General features: G+C 41.9%; 1 protein-coding gene across 1 annotated transcript; it reads left to right on the forward strand.

Moving 5' to 3' along the window:
• Nucleotides 1-8,482: 8,482 nt before the first annotated feature.
• Nucleotides 8,483-13,729, forward strand: LOC138943607 (uncharacterized). Its single transcript, XM_070314576.1, has 2 exons — nt 8,483-8,777; nt 9,258-13,729. The coding sequence occupies exons 1-2, from the start codon at nt 8,483-8,485 to the stop codon at nt 13,727-13,729; spliced, it is 4,767 nt and encodes a 1,588-aa protein (XP_070170677.1).
• The last annotated feature ends 6,963 nt before the right edge of the window (nt 13,730-20,692 follow it).

Consider the following 20,692-nt stretch of genomic DNA (forward strand, 5'->3'; position numbering starts at 1 on the left):
CGCGAATTCCGCGTACGACTGCGACAGTCATCCACGCGACAGTTCGATTTATACGATCGCTCCTGTTTCGCGAAGCTCCTCGATTATCGATAGAATCTCGTTTTCGTGAGCGTTGTTGCCGGCTCGACGCGAAGCGTCTAATAATCGCAGACGATCCACTAATTCGTTTGGATCGTCCCAATGGACGTAATCGATTTTATTGTCCGTGACACGCATAGTCGACGATACGCGACCCGCGCCTGTTTTTTTCGCGCCGCTGTTGTGAATAAGCGGAACGATAATAAATTTGTATTTATATCCTTTATTTCCTAAGACAGATTTTTTAGCGTCATGATCACGTCTATGAGCGTTCGTTGTTAACAATATACTTCTGTATGTTAATTTATCTTCTTCTGTATATATGAGACTATTAGGAATTTTCATAAAAATTAATTCATACAAACCGGGAGTACCGACATATTTAATCTCATCTATAAATATGGAATCATTCGCGTCTACGTCAAATCGCTTATCGCCGAGCATCGCACCTTTCTCGCCGATGTAAACTCCGTAAACGTGATCAATCTCGTTCGGCGCTTCTCCGCCAAGAAGAGTCCCCATATATTTTCGCCCTAACGGTCCTAGTCGACCGTGCAATATTTCGCGATCTTGAGCAATTCGCAAAATTTGTTTAACGGGTATTTCGGATATCGAGGGCGATTCGAGACTCTCGGATTCGAACGTTTCATATTCTTCGGTTTCGTTTCGCGCGAATGGGTCTCTTTCGACGAAAGATTCGTTTAATGGAGTAGAAACGGCGTTCAATCGTCGTCGAGCGCGTATTCGTTTCGCTTTAGGTTTTTTTCCAAACGGGAGTTAGTGCTTCATCTTTCCATTTTTCCTCGACGCTCGTCGAGGGTGAAATGTCGGTTGCGTCTTGTTTTATCATTTCGCGCTTAATTTCATTTCGCTCTATCTCGTCTCGCTCAGCGCGATCAGCGATGCGTCGCAGCGGTTCGACGATCGGTTTGAAACGACTCTCTATCGCGATCTCGCTTTCCATTTTTCCAGTTTTTAATGCTCTGTGTTTTTTACGAATCGATGCGCGCGTTTTAGCTATCTCTTTTGCTGTTTTTTCGCGTTCGCCGATATCCGTCGAGGCCATTGCAACTTCTTCTAACTCGCGAGAGAGCGATTGACGCGTTCGACGTATTCGCGACAACTGATCGTTCTACGGTACAATGAAATCATTAAATCCTCGTCTATATCTACCAGCGCGGAGCGCGCTATCTTTGTCGATTACTAAGAAACCATATTTATATCGCCAACACGCGCGACATAGCGCGTGAAAATTCTCGTACGACATATCCGTGTTCACGTGATCGTTGTATGCGTGACGTAAATTAGTACCATCTTGTTTAAAAAGAATTAACGGATTAGCGTTATCTCGAATCAAATGCTTCGGTATTTTAGCATACGTTTGGCACAGATAGAAGCAATCGACGTTCGAGTGTCGACCCATAGCGAAATATTCTCTGATAGTATTTTGTTTGTCGCACGCTACATCGTCGAACACGAATATCGAATTCGGGAGAGCTTCGCTGGGTGAAATAACGTCAAAGTTATTAGAAAATGTGAAATAACCTATATCTTCCATCGGTGTTAATAAATTTTCTAAATATTGATATTTAGGCTGCTGCAATGACTTTGAGTAAACATAAACGTTCTCGAAGCGTACACCATGCGGACTCTCCAACAAACTTATTAATGCGTTTGTTTTGCCGCAACTAGAAGGCCCGCAAATAACGCAACGAATAGCGCTCGGTAATAGACGACCGTGTCTACGCGTTTCTTTCGACGGTCGCGTTTTATTATCGAGGTTCGTCACCTTTATCGCGATCGGTTGCCGCACGAAACGCATTCCTCTTGCTGCGCGCGTGCGCGGTACACTCGCGTAAGGCAGGGCGAGACTTTTTAATTTATATACGAATAGATTGCCATCAATCGCGCAGTAGCGAATTGCGCGCGGTGAATCGAAATGTTTATCTTACTAATAGATGGCGACGATATTCTCGATTTCACCACCGATCAATTACGGTATATTCCGAAAATAATTTTACTAAAGCATTTCGGTCGCTACGTAGAACGATTGTGGGAGAAACTGCCTGAATATATAAAAGTGGATCCGGAGGTGCGGCGCTACCGTCGATGTCTAGAGCATTATAATCGCCCTTGGCAACGAACACACATCGACGGTCCGGCGCCGCTTGTTAAAGATTGCGGCGAATGCAATTCGCGAAACAGCAGTACGGTGTGAGTCATGGCGCTGGCTTGTTGAATAGAGCGATAAACGCACTCCCTTTCGAACTACATATACCTGGATATCAATTTTGCGGGCCGGGTACTCGTCTTGCGAAACGACTCGCGCGAGGCGATCGAGGTGTCAATCCTCTGGACGCGGCCTGCCGCGAGCACGATATCGCGTACTCGCGGAGCGGCGAGCTCGCTGATCGACACGTCGCTGACCACGCGCTTGCCAAAAAAGCGCGCGAACGTGTCGCGGCTAAAGACTCGACTCTCGGCGAGAGAGCCGCCGCGGCGGCTGTATGGATGGCTATGAAATCGAAGACAAAACTTGGAATGGGTACAACGAAAATCAAGAGAAAAAAGAACAAAAGAAGAATAATCGCTACGAGAAAAAGAACGCTTCCGATAGCGAAACGCGGCGGCTTTTTACCCCTGCTACCGTTATTAGGAGCTCTCGGTTCTTTGGCCGGAGGAGCGGCGGGAATCGCGAAAGCGGTGAACGATCGCAAAGCAGCGCGACGACAACTGGAAGAGTTGCAGCGTCATGATCGCGCGATGGAAGGTCGCGGTTTATATCTCGCGCCGTACAAACGTGGAAGTGGCGTGTCCTCAACGAGAAGAAGAGCTAAAAAAAAACTTCGCGTAAACAGACGCTAAAGATTCTCCCATCCGTCGGAGCAACAACGAACGAACAATTAAATCGCGCGGCGATACTCTCGCGCGTACCTCATTTTAGAGGTGTGTTTATGCGCAACGCGCTTCCGTCGCAAGCGCGCCGCGATGAGAGCGGCATTGTGAATTTAGACGACGCATCCGGACCGGGTACTCATTGGGTAGCGTACGCGAAAAAAGGGGACGACGCAATTTACTACGACGGTTTCGGTGATCTTCGTCCTCCACGCGAACTCGCGCGTTATCTCGGGCGCGACGCGAACATTCGATACAATCGTCGCTCCGAGCAGACGCGCGATCAGAATATTTGCGGACAATTGAGTCTTCGATTTCTCCGAGAAGTCGATTGGAGGAATCGTCGACTATAATATCAACCGTTATTCGTCAATCGAACACAGTTCGATCGCTCTCACCGATCATGTCGCTAACTCTCACTCTTTCCGGACGAAGCAGTATTCTCGCGGCGAGTTATTTTCCGCCTCTCGATTTAAACGACGACGATTACGAATTAGGTTTAACCAATTTTGAAACTTATAATACGATACCGAATATAAATTCTACGAATAATAAATTTTACTTCGATAATAATGACGAGATTATCGCAATTCCAATAGGATCTTACGAATTAAGCGCTATAAACGCGTATCTAAGAGCGGCGATTCGTCATAAACGACGAGCGAGAGAGGAGGAACGAGAACGCGAAAATGAAAAACCGGAAACGAACGATGATGATTACATATATGATGTTGATGACGATTATTTCGAAGACGATGAGAATGGCGATAAAAGTGAAAATTCTATAACGCTTCGCGGTAACGATAACACTATGAGAAGCGAAATTAAATGCGCATATCGAGTAAATTTTACAAAACCCGATAATATCGGTTCGCTCCTGGGTTTCTCGTCTCGTGTATTACAACCGAATAAATGGTACGCATCCGATAAGCCAATAAATATTATGGCCATTAACCTTATTCGAATAGAGTGCAACGTTACAACAGGAGCGTATCATAACGACAAATCCGCGCATACTATACACGAATTCGCGCCTAACGTTCCACCCGGATATAAAGTGTCGGAAATTCCAACGCAGATCATTTACCTTCCGATCATCGCACGGACCATTACCGATATAAACGTGCGTGTTGTGGACCAAAACGGAAAATTGATCGATTTTCGCGGCGAAGAAATTATGATTCGTCTACACGTGCGACGAAAACGGTAGAGAAGCGCGCGATGCTCGTAGTGAATGGATCGAATGCGAGAAACGCACCTATTATCGCTGTCGCGTCACCTCTAAACGCAGAAAAGAGAAGAAAAAAGGGAGGAAGACTAACCGCTGCCAACGAGACTTTTCTGCGCTCTTTGGGTTTTGTCGTGCCGAAAACCGCTTCTTCGTAAAAAGCGGAATGTGCGACATTCTAAGTATCAGTGGGGAGCCAATCTTCGACGATCGCATCGTCAAGATCGAAACTCACACGTACAACCCTTACGCCAATACTACGTTCGGAAATAGCGATGAGATACGAATTCCTATACAACAGCAAGATTTGTATACGTTACCTTGCGACAGTTTTATCTACATTGAGGGCAGACTCGAGTCGAAGGAAACATCGAGCGCGCAAGAGGAAATCGCATCGATAACGAGATTAGTAAACAATTGCGCGGCGTTTATGTTCGAGGAAATTCGCTACGAGCTCGATGGCGTAGAGATCGATCGAAACAGAAACGTTGGAATAACGAGTACGATTAAAAATTACGCGTCGCTGACAGTCGAAAGAAATAAAATATTAAAAAACGCTGGATGGGACTTATTAGCAACAACTCATTCGTCAATCGGTGATTTTAATTTTTGCGTACCTCTTAACGTACTATTAGGTTTTTGCGAAGATTACAAGCGCGTTGTGATCAACGCGCGACACGAGCTTATTTTAATACGAGCGCGCAACGATAACAATTGCGTTATATCGCGCGAAACGCAAGAACCTAAAATCGTTTTGTTAAAAATACAATGGCGAATGCCTCATATAGTATTGAATGATGTTAATAAATTAAGATTATTGCGCACGTTAGATAGTGGACGATATTTGAGCGTCGCTTTTCGCTCATGGGATCTTTACGAGTTTCCGCTTCTACAGAACACGACCAAACACTCGTGGGCCGTCAAAGCGGCAACACAACTCGAGAAACCGCGATACGTTATCTTCGCGCTACAATCTGGAAAGAAGAACGTTCTGTCCGAGGAGCCTTCTTTATTCGATAATTGTAAACTAACTAATGTCAAACTGTATCTTAATTCCGATTTTTATCCTTACGATGACATGAATTTAGATTTGGATAAACATAAAATCGCCGTATTATACGATATGTATTCGAAATTTCGAAAAACGTACTACGGATGCGAAAACGACGAAACGCTCTTAAATTTAGATAAATTTTTAATTCACGGCCCACTCGTAGTCATCGACTGTTCTCGACAGAATGAGTCAATTAAAAGCGCCACTGTGGACGTTCGCATAGAGTTCGACTGCAAGGAAAACATCCCCTCTAATACCACAGCTTACTGTCTTATTATTCACGATCGAGTGGTAGAATACAATCCGCTCACTAATGTCGTGCGCAGAATCGTGTAAGCGCAACGATACTCGAAAAAATATGGAGACAGAATAAAACGCTTAGAAAAATCTAGAAAGAAACACTTCGAGTATCGCTAACAACGACGATGGACACACCGATTTTTGTCGATCTTCAAGGTTTCGTAGTTAACGAAAAATTCGTCGTGAAAGAAGTAGCCGTATTAAGAAATGGTGTAGAATTGACGCATCACATCTTTCGCTCGCCGATGACGTGGGATTTGCTCACGAGAGCGGAAAAATCGCGAGCGTGTTGGTTGATATCGAATCATCATCAGCTAAAGTGGAATGATGGACACACAAATTATGGGTCGATGAAAAAACTCGTTCGAGATGCCATATGTCGAGGATCTAACCCTGATTCGACGGTGCAGATCTATGTCAAAGGTCACGAGAAGAAGAAGTGGTTAATCGAGATCTTAGGAAACGTCGCCGACGATCGCGATATAGCCGTTTCTGTCGAGACTATCGACGCCGATTACGAAGACATCGAACGTCTGGAGACTCTGAACGCTTCGCGGGCCTTTCATTGCGGATACCACGCGAAAAATTGCGCGTTAGAAAACGCGTGTAAATTGCACGATTGGTGGTTTGAGCGACGCGACCGTTTGCGCAATATGAGCGATTGATTTTATATTATATTATATAAATTTAAGTTATATAAATTTAAGTTATAATGTATCAAATTAATTATATATTTTAAATTATAATCTATAAATTTAATCAAGAATATGTTATATATTGTTGCAAAATATACGTTATACGAACGAACCGCGTTTTTTCTTTATCGCGGTCGCATCCTTTATCGCGGTCGCGTAACAAATTTAATTATAATAACTGTCCATAGATATTATTTTATCGCGATCGCATAATAAACTTAATTATAGAATATTTTAAATTTTATATATAATTATAATGTATTGAATTAATTATTAAGTATTTCATTCTATATTTAAACTACATTTTTATATATCAAATCTTAAAAATTAAATCTAATAAAACCTTAATTTATAATTATCCATAGATTATCGCGGTTGCATAATAAACTTAAAGTAAAGAGATTTTAAATCTATTTAAATATACTTAATGCGGACACAGATGATTACGAGAGGATACGGAAGAAGAAAAGAAAAGCGTAAAAAATCAACGTTTCGCTTAATATATAACATTTATTCATAAAAATTATATCTTACAAATGCGCTTTATTAACGCGTAAAATTATTCCGCGTCGAACGGTTGCGATTCGGGCTCATAGTTCGCCCATCGTACATTCGTCTGCGATTTACTCTCGTTAACCGTCGCCGGTTCGGCCTCGTTCTCCATTGATCGTAATTCGAGTTCGCCGATCGGTCGCGATTCGGGCTCCTCATCGATCTGTGATGCGACGACTCGCCTAATTTCGGGAACGGCGAAATCGCTCTCGCTGCGTCGACGAGCGTCGCGCAATGCGCTGTGAACGCTTTGCGCTTGTGCGAGCATAGTTCTCGTTTTATTTATTAAATCATAGAGCGATTGTCGCGCTGTTTTTACACAGCTCTCTATTTCTTGTCTAAAATACAAAAGTAAAAATTAATAAAAGTAAAAATTAATAAAAGTAAAAATTAATAAAAGTAAAAATTAATAAAAGTAAAAATTAATAAAATTTATTATAATTTTTATAACTTATTATAATTTATTATAATTTATTATAATTTCAATTTGTTCAAGAAAGTAAGCGTTTTATAAATTATATTATTAATTTTGTTTCTCGAACGTTCTAAAGCGAGACGTTACGTGCGAAGCCTTGTTTTCATTCCGTTTTTGCGGTTTCTTCGTATCGTTCGATTCTGACAAACACCTCGTTGTCGATAGCCGATTGGCTCTCGGAATCGAACGATCGAAATTCCTCCTTTTTTGTAGCACCCGTATCAACCAGGACTATTGTACGTGGATCGCAGAGAAGGTTTTTCGTTAAGACACTTCGTCGCAAGCCTTCACCGGGAGCACACCGAACGCCTAACGCTCATAAAGTTATAATTAAACGATAATTCGCGTGTCCGCTCATATCTTGCTGTCGCGTGCGATTACCTAAGACGGTCCGGGAGTTGGTGTCGAAAGGAATAAATACTGTTCAACAAACTAAACCCGGACAAATCAATTACGTCCTATCTCTCCGATCGGCGAAACAAATAAATTCTGTTAATGTGGACGTGTAAATCGAAGGCGCGGCTACATTAAATGGTCCTTCGAGCCGGATTTTGGAAAAACAGATAGTGATTCGGTAATCAGTTCGCGGAGTGCGAGTGAGAACGCTGACACGCTAAGGTAACAGCACTTATAAAAACTATCGCGAGACGGAGACGGTGCGCGATATCAAAACATCTATCCGCATTCCGCTGCCGTAAATAATAACGCGAGTGCGTTGAAAGGACTTCCGGGAAAATAAAGTGCGCGAAGTCAACCTTGCATCCCTTTGCATTATTAAAGTTGTGCTCTTAAGCACAACGTATCATTATTATTTGCGCCCTGCGTAATCCGCAGTGCCGCGCAAATCTCGCGCTTCTTAGCGCTTTGCACAGCTTAAGTGCAATCTTTGTGCTCTTTAGCACTCCGCATCTCAAAGTGCGTCCTGCGTAATCCGCAGTGCCGCGCAAATCTCGCGCTTCTTAGCGCTTTGCACAGCTTAAGTGCAATCTTTGTGCTCTTTAGCACTTCGCACCTCAGAGTGCGACCTGCGTAATCCGCAGTCACACATAGTTGTCGCACGCTTTAGCGCGCGGCACGGTTAAGTGAAAATTATAGTGCGTCTTCGCACATCCGCGTGCGACGGACCAGTCGTCACGCTTCAGCATCTCTACAACCACCAGGTGGTAAATTGTTGCTGAAAGGCTTCATCTTATCGGCCTACCGTCATGACGGACTCGCTGCAGGGCCTCCTCATCGAGCAATCTATTACAATAAGCTCGATGAAGCGAGTGTTCCCCAACTTTAAGAAAATGGGCAAGGCCAACGTCACGCAATACAAGGCGAAGAGTCGACTGGACGCCTTGGAGACATTATGGGAAAGGTGTCAACGTCTCAACGTCCAGCTTCAGCAAATAGCAACGGCCGACGAACAGCGTACAGTCCCATACTTCACCGAGGAGGAATTCTTTACGGCCGAGGACGTCTACCACGAAGCGGCGGACTACCTCGCAGACGTGATAGGTAAATTCTCCCGGTGCGACCCAAATGCGGCATCAACGGTAAGCGACATTTCTTCTCGCGAATTGTCTGGTACGGTTTCATTGCAATTACCACGCATCCCGTTGCCGAAATTTTCCGGTAATTTCGCGGAATGGGAAAACTTCCGCGGAATATTCGAATCGCTCGTCGCCTCGAAAGAATCGCTGTCGAATACGCAGAAATTACATTATTTAAAAGCCAGTGTCACGGGCGAAGCCGCTGTATTAATTAATCATGTTAAGATTGCAGACGCAAATTACGATGGTGCGTGGAAATTACTTATCGAAGAGTACGATAATCAAAACGCGATTATTCATGCGCATATTCATGCTTTCGCTGATTTGCCTATTATGAAAACGGAATCCGCTGTCGAACTCAAAGGTTTACGCGATACCGTTGCCGCGTCATTAGCCGCGTTAACAAATTTAGGCAGACCTGTTGAAAAATGGGATGACTTATTAGTCTATATTGTTTCGCAAAAATTTAGTCCACGCACACGTAATGAGTGGAATCTGCAACGCGGTAAATCAACCGCATCTCCGACGTATGAAGAGATTCGAGATTTTATGACGCTGCGAATTCGAGGACTAACCGATCATTCTAAGTTAAATGCCGATACTTCGTCTCATAAAAATAAAGGCTCTAATCGGGCCTCGGTGAATAACGTAGCCACCGAAAAATGTTTGAATTGTTCCGGCAATCATAATTTGATGTTATGCGACGAGTTTAAGCGTAAATCCGTCGAACAGAGAACTCAGTTTCTCAAATCACACAAATGTTGCTTTAATTGTTTAAAGGTCGGCCATTTCCCGACCTCTTGCAAGAGTAAAAAACGCTGTAATTTGTGCCGACGAGCACATCATACGCTCTTGCATCGTGACTCGAATATACCAGTACAGAAGATTCGTGAAAATTCTGTTTCGGAAAACAAAGCGCTTAACGCTCAACCTAGCGGCTCAGCCGCCCCTGAGATAAAGAACGAGACCGCCGTCGCTTCCGTTCAAACGATTCATTCGCCGCTGAAAAATCCGCCGAACGTGTTACTAGCCACCGCATGGGTAATACTTCGTACCATCGAAGGACGTAAATTTAAAGTTCGTGCGTTATTAGATCAAGGCTCGGCTGTTAGCTTTATCTCGGAATCGTTGTGTCAAACTATGCGCACGAAACGTTCTCGCGCAAGCCTCCACGTACAGTGTTTCGGCGAACGATACAGTGGCGTAGCGAAATCTCAGGTGTCTCTTACTCTCGAGTCTTGTAATGGGCGAGGTTCCTCAACCTTTTCTTTGACTGCTTTCGTATATCAAAAAATTACGTCATATGCTGGCTCAAAGACTAAAACCGTAGATTATTGGCCGCATTTACGGAAATTATTTCTCGCGGATCCGGATCCGTTTAGCAATCATCCGATCCATCTGCTCATCGGATCAGATTTATATGGATCGTTATTAAAGCAAAAGGTAAAACATGGTCCGACCGGAACTCCGACGGCCCAGCTTACTGCTTTAGGATGGATATTATCCGGTCCTACCGGCACTTCTAATTCAATTACCGATTCCGCGACTTCATTAAATTGCGTAACAATTCCTTCGCTCGATTCTCTCCTTCAAAAATTTTGGGAGATCGAGGAAATTTCTTCCGAACTTCAACTGTCGGAAGAAGATAAAAAATGCGAACAACATTTTATCGAAACACATCAGCGTGCCGAAGACGGCCGCTATATAATACGGTTACCATTTAAAACCAACCCTCCGCTCGATATAGGAGCTTCGCGCGAAACTGCCGCGCTTCTTTATTCGAAATTAGAACAACGCCTACGAAAAAATCCGGATCTCGCGAAACCCTATCATTCTTTCTTAAATGAATATAAATCTATGGGTCATATGGAATCTGTCTCCGACGAAAATCCGACGCTTAACCAAGCGGTGTATATACCGCATCATCCGGTACTACGCGAGTCTAGCAGCACGACGAAACTTCGCGTAGTATTTAACGCGTCGTGCAAAACGAGCAATGGTTCTACATTTAATAATCATTTAATGACCGGGCCTAAATTACAACGCGATTTGTCCTCAATTATCCTTCGTTGGCGTCAATTTCGTTATGTGTACACCGCCGATATCGAAAAGATGTTTCGACAGATCCGCGTTCATCGAGACGATGTCGATTTTTTGCGGATTTTTTGGCGATCTAATATTAATTCTCCGATACAATCTTATCGATTGCTTACAGTTACATACGGTACTGCTCCAGCTCCGTATTTAGCCATGCGCGTTATCAATCAATTAGCTATCGACGAAGGTCATTCCTTTCCAAAGGCACAAACAAGAGTACAAGATTTTATTTACGTCGACGACGTTCTATTTGGCGCCGATGAAGTTCCGTCGCTAAAGGAAAGTCGCGATCAGCTTACGAAATTGATGGCGCGAGGCGGTTTTCATTTACGCAAATGGGCTGCCAATTCTATAGAATTATTAACAGACATTCCTCCGGGAGAGCATGAACTCGCTATCGCTCGTACATTCGATAAGGATGATACGCTTAAGGTGCTCGGACTTGAGTGGATACCACGAGAAGATTCGTTTCGTTTTCAAATCGAGTCACCTTCGGTCAATATGAATACGAAACGTTTGATACTATCATTTATCGCGAAATTCTTCGATCCACTGGGATGGGTTTCTCCGGTAATAATTACCGCGAAAATTATGATTCAAGAACTGTGGCTAAGAAAACTCGATTGGGATTCTCCTATCGCGGAGGACTTGTTAGAGCCCTGGAAAAAATATTGTGCGGAATTCATAAATTTAAAAGAAATTCGCATTCCGCAATGGACTGGAATGCATCCGGAAAATTTGGCTATCGAGTTGCACGGATTCGCCGACGCGTCTAATCGAGCGTACGCCGCTGTCGTTTATTTAAGAATTCTCCGATCGCTCAGCGAGTTTTCAGTAGTCTTAATAACCGCAAAATCAAAGGTAGCGCCGATTAAAACGATTAGCGTGCCGCGTCTAGAATTAAATGCCATAGTCTTATTAACTCGATTGCTAGAATTCGCGCAAAAATCGTTAAATTTGCAGCATATTCCGACGTACGGATGGACAGATTCTTCGGTCGCGCTCGCATGGTTACGAGGCCATCCATCAAGATGGACTACTTATGTGGCGAATCGCGTATCGGAAGTACAAACTCGGCTGCCGTCGATTAAATGGAATCACGTCCCATCTAAAGAAAATCCAGCGGATTGCGCGTCGCGAGGTTTGTCACCCGCTGAACTCCGCGATTTCGAACTTTGGTGGGCCGGCCCTGCCTGGTTGAGTTCCCCTTCTACCGCGTGGCCGATCCATGATAAATTAAAAGATCAACTTGAGGCCGATCGTCAGATAATCGAAACCGAAACGCGAAATACGATCGTTTGTCATGCTCAACATATTCTGGAGTGGCAATTACCGAACGAAGTCTCTACATGGAAGAAGTTAATTCGAGTCACGGCCCGCGTGCAACGTTTTATTAATAATCTAAAATGTCGCGCGACCAATGCGAGCGTGAATACGACGTGCTTGTCCGCTGCCGAGCTCAAAGAAGCTTCCTTGTTTTGGCTCCGTTACGTGCAACAACGCCATTTTCCATCCGAAATTCAAGCGTTAAACGATAAAAGTTTACTGCCAAGAACCAGTTCTTTGTTATCGCTTTACCCCTTTCTCGGGAAAGATAAATTAATTCGCCTTGGCGGGCGGATTGACCATTCGTCACTCAGTTATGATGAACGGCACCCTATAATTTTACCGAAACATCGAATTTCGGATTTATTAATCGCTCAAGCTCATAAAGCCTCTCTTCATGGAGGCACTCAATTGATGTTAAGAATTTTACGCCAAAATTATTGGATAATTTCAGCGCGCACCAGTGTAAAATCTCTTATACGTAGTTGTGTAAAGTGCGTACGCGAACGTGCACGTACCTCGCAACAGCTGATGGGGAATCTCCCCCAGCCCCGCGTCACGCCTTCGGCTCCGTTCTCGCACACAGGCGTCGATTACGCCGGGCCGATGAATATTATTCCGTCAGTCGGCCGCGGTCAACGATCCAAAAAATATTATGTTGCCGTTTTTATTTGTCTCTCGACAAAGGCCGTCCATTTAGAATACGTAGAAGATTACGCTACTAACGGTTTTCTCTCCGCCTTTCGGAGATTTGCAAGCCGTCGCGGTCTTCCATCCGACATGTACAGTGATAACGGCACTAATTTTCAAGGCGCGGACCGCGAATTAAACACTACCTTTCAGCGACTTGTCGCCGACCCTCAAATACAAGACGCTATCGCTAATGATAACATAAAATGGCATTTTATACCTCCCTCTGCTCCGCATTTCGGCGGACTTTGGGAAGCCGGTGTCAAAGGATTAAAGTTTCATTTGAAACGAGCGATTGGTTCCCGAACATTATCGCAGATCGAGTTCGCTACGCTGCTGTGTCAAATCGAGGCTTGCCTAAATTCCCGCCCGATTTCCGCGTTACATGATGATCCGAATGACTTTTCCGCGTTAACTCCGGGTCATTTTTTAGTCGGTCGCCCGTTAGTAAGTCCGCCTGAAGAATCTGTTTTAGATATCGATTCGAATCGGCTGTCTCGATGGCAGCAAGTGCGTGCGATTTTAGAGCAGATCTGGCGTTCTTGGTCTTCTGATTATTTGCATACATTGCAACAAAGGCGTAAATGGCAAGAAAACAAACCGGAGCTCAAAATTAACGAGCTGGTATTGTTGAAAAATAATTTGGCACCTCCTTCGAAATGGGAACTTGCCCGAATATTAGACGTACATCCGGGATCGGATGGGCATGTCCGAGTAGTTACATTGCGTACTGCCAAAACCACTCTAAAGCGACCAATAACGCAGATCTGTCAGCTACCGATATCAAGTGACACTGGCTCTTAAATTAATTTGCGTTTTCTTTATGCGTTAATAATTAAGTTTGACTTTAATTATCGTCACGCTCTGTATATGTACATATATCTATTCTAAGAACACCTATGTAAATAACCCTATGCTAAGATTTACTGATTAAGTTAACTCATGTATTTCGATTGAATCACCAACGATCTTTATCGGTACTCTTTTCCTATTATTGTATGTTGAAAAATTTTGCTGTAGAGCTCTTCGGACCGTCTGATCGAGAATTATCATTCAGATGCCGTGTATCGATTGTGGCGGTAGAATTTAACCAGTTATTTCGTAACCTACCCGGTATACGAGGCGAGCGGGATGTTCAAGAAAGTAAGCGTTTTATAAATTATATTATTAACGATCTAATCTTAATTAACATCTTCTGATCCCGGGTAGACTCGGTGAAATGCAGAGTGACCCAAAAACAATATCTTTTCCATAAATATACTTACCAGTAAAAGATTAAATTCAATTTAATAACTACTTAAACAATATAGTCGCGTTCTAGAGAGTTACTTAACATCAGTAATATAATATCCTTTTTTTTTCTTAACTTCGACCACTGGGACGTGACAAAAGAAATTGAGAAGAACCGCTTCTCGGCATACATTGTTAAAACCGCTATGTACGCAACTTTTGGTCGTTCGGAACGTATTAGTTACGTGTCAGTAAGTGAGATTTGTCTAAAATTCTTGTGCAACATCAAGGAAATTGAGAAGAACCGCATCACGGCATACATTGTTAAAATCGCTATGTACGCAAGTTTTGTTCGTTCGGAACGGCTTAGTTACGTGTCAATATGTGAGATTTGTCTAAAATTCTTGTGCAACGTTAAAGAAATTGAGGATATACGTTTTTCTGCGCACAAAGCTGAGATCGCTATGTACGCAAGATTTGGTCGTTCGGAACGTCTTAGTTACGTGTCAGTAAGTGAGATTTGTCGAAAATTCTTGTACAACGTTAAAGAAATTGAGGATATACGTTTTTCTGCGCACAAAGCTGAGATCGCTATGTACGCAAGTTTTGTTCGTTCGGAACGTCTTAGTTACGTGTCAGTAAGTGAGTTTAGTCGAAAATTCTTGTACAACATTAAGAAAATTGAGGATATTCGTTTTTCTGCGCACAAAGCTGAGATCGTTATGTACGCAAGTTTTGATCGTTCGGAACGTCTTAGTTACGTGTCTGTAAGTGAGATTTGTCTAAAATTCTTGTGCAACATCAAGGAAATTGAGAAGAACCGCATCACGGCATACATTGTTAAAACCGCTATGTACGCAAGTTTTGTTCGTTCGGAACGTCTTAGTTACGTGTCAGTAAGAGAGTTTAGTCGAAAATTCCTGTACAACATCTAGGAAATTGAGAAGAACCGCTTCACGGCATACATTGTTAAAATCGCTATGTACGCAAGTTGTGTTCGTTCGGAACGTCTTAGTTACGTGTCAGTAAGTGAGTTTAGTCGAAAATTTTTGTACAACGTTAAAGAAATTGAGGATCTGCGTTTATCTACGCACAAAGCTGAGATCGCTATGTACGCAAGTTTTGTTCGTCCGGAACGTCTTAGTTACGTGTCAGTAAGTGAGTTTAGTCGAAAATTATTGTACAACGTTAACGAAATTGAGGATATTGTCACGTCCCAGTGGTCGAAGTTAAGAAAAAAAAGGATATTATATTACTGATGTTAAGTAACTCTCTAGAACGCGACTATATTGTTTAAGTAGTTATTAAATTGAATTTAATCTTTTACTGGTAAGTATATTTATGGAAAAGATATTGTTTTTGGGTCACTCTGCATTTCACCGAGTCTACCCGGGATCAGAAGATGTCAACTTGTCATTCAATATTCAGTGGTACCTTAACTTACCAGGTTTTACGTATTTGAATATATGTTAGAGCAACTGCCTATTTCACGCTGAATTCCCTTCTACTTAGCAGTCCTCCAAAGATTTCGATTGTCGTGCGATGAGTGACGGTCGATCAAGGAAGTTGGAACAACCGGTCGTCGAATAAATTGCAATGAGTAATATAAAATATTCTTTATTGTTGCACGACGTTAAATTAACAATATTACAGTCGTAAGACCTGCGACTGGTAAACTCACTATTCAATAATGTAGTATGTATAAGAGTCTCGAAGACTTGTACTGGAATTTGTCGACGCAAACGAGATTTGAATACGCCGGATTATTAACTGCTAAACGCCACGGCAACGGAGTCAGAGAACGAATTTTGTACGAAAGTTAGTAACGTGTTAACCGTATGAGCGTCGAATTAATAATGCTGGATGTCGGACTTGCACTGAGCTCCTCCGGTCTTCGGGTGTTGGTGGGAGAGATGCTGCAGTGGGATCGCCTCTTGTAGATGGTGGGATATTCTTCCTATGCTTCGCCTAAGACTTCCTGATGTTGGAGGGAGACCCATGGGCGGGAGCAATGGCAAGTGGAAGAGCCGCTGGTAGGGATCTCTGTGCGAGAAGGACAGCTATATCGTTCTCTCGCAACATTCCAACTTATTTGTCCGGCCTAATCTTATCGAGCGGGCGGATAAGAATATCGATCGACGGCCAGTCCGCATACCATGCACAGTTTAAAGCTCTTATAAAACTCTTATAATACTATAGTGAATAAAATATTATTTCTTATACTTCTAATTTCGCATTATGAATAATAAAACGCTATGTTATATAGGATGCATATAAGCGTAGCATAAAATGCATAAAGGTGTATGGAGATTATTAATATAATATAATATAATGTTATAATATTAAGATGTGCATATAAATGTGTGTGTACTTAAATTATTATATTAAAGCGTTACATTTGCATTTAACTGTTTCATTCTTTTCGCTTGTATTTCTCAATTGAATTTAATGCCTTTAAAGTTAGATCTCTTGTATGTTCATATATATATATATATATATATATATATATATATATATATATATATATTTATTACAGTTTTTATGGCGTTCGAATCGTCTGTCTGATTGTACAATGCAAATATAAGGTTTTAGTTATTTCTATAGTTTATTCATATGACAGTTATTTCTGCGTCACCCGCTGGCGCGCTCGAGCGTTGGCTATATACGGGGTGACTCTCGAGTATGAATGCTATTTTACAAGTTAGAAGTTTGTCTTGAACGAATAATTTTCCCCGGATTTTTATTTCTTTCACCTCCTATGGGTGAGTTAACAATAAATATATCATTTAAATAAATTTTGACGTGCGGCTAAGACGTCACACCACCCCCCTTAGTTTAAATTTCGGAGTAACAAGTTATGATGAAATTTATTCGTCCAATCTGGCACGTAGATCTCTAAATGTATATACTATAGGTATAGTAGGTGGTTCCGCGTTTTCTGCTGGCGCATTCGGTACTATGTTTGTGTCTATGTGTTCCGGTGGATTTTCTGGAGTTACTTGTGGTTGCGGTTGTGGTCTATTCGCCAAATACAATAATAGATGTGTGAAGGAGCTCCAAATGGCTCCAAGTAAGTGTAAGCTGCAGCCATAAGCTGCGTGTAGCGCATAGCCGTGTATCAACGTGTCAAATACAATTTTTATTACTTTTATAATTATAAATATTCCGAATACACCGGCGGTCGCCGCACCAAATGTTGTAAAACCGTTCCATATTTTAGTTAGCGTATTGTTATAAATTTTATTCAGCGCACCTTCATCTAATATATTTTGCAACGAAACGGTATCGGATTGTATAGTTTGACCCGTAAAGCCTCGAGCGATGGTGTGCAAAACCGCGTTCTTTTCCGCGGGGAACATAATATGGTCTCTTAATTCGTCGAGGTCTTGTTGGGAGTAAATGCCACTGGTGGCTAGTGATTTTGGAGCAAGGTATTTCCAAGAGAGTTTTGTTAATGGTTTGATTTCATGAGGAGAATTTATCATGGAAGTGGTAGGGTTAAATTGTAGCCAAGTTCCTTCGATATTGTATATTATTGGGAGTAAAGGATTACAATCTCTGAGTGTACTGTGTTTTATGACGATATGTGATTTCGGTGTCATGTATAGTGTGGCATTTCTAAACATAATGGGCAACTCAGCATGGCACGTATTTGTTTTTCGTAGTGTAACCTCTATAGGTATACATTTAACTATGTGAATTCCCTCCCCGGCTGTGACTGCCATGTAACCTGGAGCTTTCATCACCCGGTAGGCGAATTCATCTGGTAAAACAGCAGCAAGAGATAGGGTATTTTGTATAACCTGTTTCTCTAGTTCGCATTTTTGCATAATTATATCTTTGTATAAAGAGGTAATCTGGTTCCTCATATACTTCTCAACGTATACAAATTTTGAATTTGCGTACGTGAATAAATCTAGGTTCGTTACAGAGGTTTTTGATCTTACTTTGAAAATGTTTCCTTTCTGTGTTTCAAAAATGAACAGTTTCGGGTGTTCTGTGCCATACAGTGTGTAACCGCATATCGTGTGCCTTCGTGTTAGTGTCAGTGCAAAAGTGATGTCTTGAGATTCTAGTGTGAATATTGTGGTATTTTGGTGATCTAATATGCCTTGAAATTTAGTAGAGGTGCCTTCATATAGGACGTCATATGCTTCAAACCCGCAAGCGGTATTGGGTATTCCTTCCCAAAAGGTGTAACCATCGTCCGAGTCTATACAGGATTCGTCCGACAGTTCACAAACAGTTCCGGATTTTAACATTACTTTTCCTGCGTTTAACTTTACCGGCACGTATGAGTCTTTTAAAGAGATTTTCACAGTCGCCTGGACTATCACGTCATCCCATGTGCCGTAATAGTCTGAGTATTGGATGCCTTTACAGGTTCCATCTACGTTTACCCTACCCGCGAGTGTGACGCTTCTATAATACGTGTGATTCGATTTAAGTCCGTCAATAATTTCTGCGGTTCCTATCTTTAAGAGGCCCTCTTTATGCATTTGAATGCACCTAGCGCGAGATGTTTCCTGCAAGTAGCTCGCGTAACCGTTATGGACGGCTGAGATATGCGAGTGCATTCCGCAGTGAGATATGGTTCTTAAGATTTCTATTTTACATTGCGTTATATGTGTCTGCGCATAACTGGATAATTGCAATAGCTGTATGTATGTATTTACGGTCGCAGGTGTTTCGATTTCGATGTCACATTCGCCAGATCGTAGCAAGGACACAGTGGTCACGTTCAAATAGGCTCCTCCGCAATCGTAGGCTATTATGGCCCTTGTGCCAGAGAACATTGCGGTAATTAGAAGCATTGGAATGTAGTAAACCTTAAAAATAGAAATATTATATTTAAGTATAAAATACGAGAGTAATATGGGTTGTTCGTGTTGTTTTATGTTACAAGATGTGTCAAGTATGTGTATATGTGTTATTAGAACAAAAATCTCTAATACTAATATGAGACTAATATGAAAATATCTTAAAGTTACTGGATCCGGGGGTCCAGGCCGCGCTTACAAAATTTCTCTTTCTTCGCACTTTCTTTCATCCCGGATCTATAAAATATGTGCCTTTGCACAACTTCAGTTTATTTACGTGAACTACACGTGGTTTACCGCGAAAATCTATCCTCGCGTTATTCATTGGTAATAATTCTAAAATTTTGTATGGCCCAGTATATTGATCATCTAGCTTTCCTTTCATGGGCTCTTATAATAGATAAACTTTATCGTTAGCTTTAAAATTTTGAATATTGATTTTTCTGTCATAATATGTTTTACTCTTTTCTTTTGATTGTATCAAGTTTTGTTTTGCTAGACCCTGTGAGTTTTTCAAAGTTTCAAAAAGGTTAGTGAGATAATCCTGATAAGGCTGTTCAGTGACGTCCTCGGGAACTACGGAGGAAGATGGAGTTCTGGGAAGATGTCCAAAAATTAGGGAATAGGGGGTATAGTTGGTTCCTTCGTGGACTGACGTATTGTAAGCAAACATAGCAGGCTTAATGTGCTCGTCCCATTCCTCGTTCCGGTTGGTGTACATCTTCAAGTATTCTGTCAATACGTGATGTGAACGTTCAATTGAACCATTTGATTGCGGGTGGTAAGCTGTCGTACGGCATTGCTTTATTTTAAAGTAGCTAGCTATTGTTTTCATCAGAGAAGTAAAGAAGGTTGGAGCTTGGTCCGTTAATAATGCTCTCGGTGCTCCATATATGCATATGAAGTCTTTTATGAAGGCGTTAGCTATTGAGAAGGAGTCTGCTGTTTCCATAGGAATAGCAACTGAATATTTCGTTAAAAGGTCTTGTATAGTTAAAATGTAAGAATTGTTTCGGCTCGTTACTGGCAATGGTCCTACTACGTCCATGGATACTTTATCAAATGCAGTTCCTGGGGTGTCAGTGATCATCATGGGTTGTTTCGTTTTTACTCTTGTTAATTTCTTGATTTGGCAATTCCTGCAATTCTTTATGTAATCTTGTATGTCTTTCTTCATCGTGGGCCAATAGTAGTTTTGTCTAATTCGATGGTAAGTTTTATTCACACCTTTGTGTCCTCCAATCTTCGTAGCATGTTTTTCATAGATGATGTTAGCTCTCTCTTCTAGGCCAGGACATCTTATTAAGGATTTGCAAACTGTTACTATTATTGGTAGGTCTGAAAGGAATCTTTTTAAATTTTTATATACAAAAATCCATGGAACTGTATCGTATAGATCGTGTTGCGCTATACTGATGGTTTTTAGATTTAGTTCTGTTATGGCATCCCTCAACGATCTTATTCCGCTTATAATGTCATTGTGTTCGATTTTCAATCTTTCATTTTGTTTAATAGGGATGTTTATTAAATATTTCCCGCTATTCAAATTCGTTATTTTTACTCTTGTGAAAGTTAAGTCTTTATACGTGGGAAGTTTATTTTCTGCTGAATAATCCTTTGCGCCTTTATCGTAGGGATGTCCTTCGAGGGTGGTAAAGATGATATGGTTATCTTTCCGGGAAAGCAGTGAATCTCGCGTTTCGTTAACTTTAAAATC

Source organism: Polyergus mexicanus, unplaced genomic scaffold (genome assembly GCF_030449975.1).
Source record: "Polyergus mexicanus isolate NDT 795.1 unplaced genomic scaffold, iyPolMexi1.0 SCAF_28, whole genome shotgun sequence".
NCBI lineage: Eukaryota > Metazoa > Arthropoda > Insecta > Hymenoptera > Formicidae > Polyergus > Polyergus mexicanus.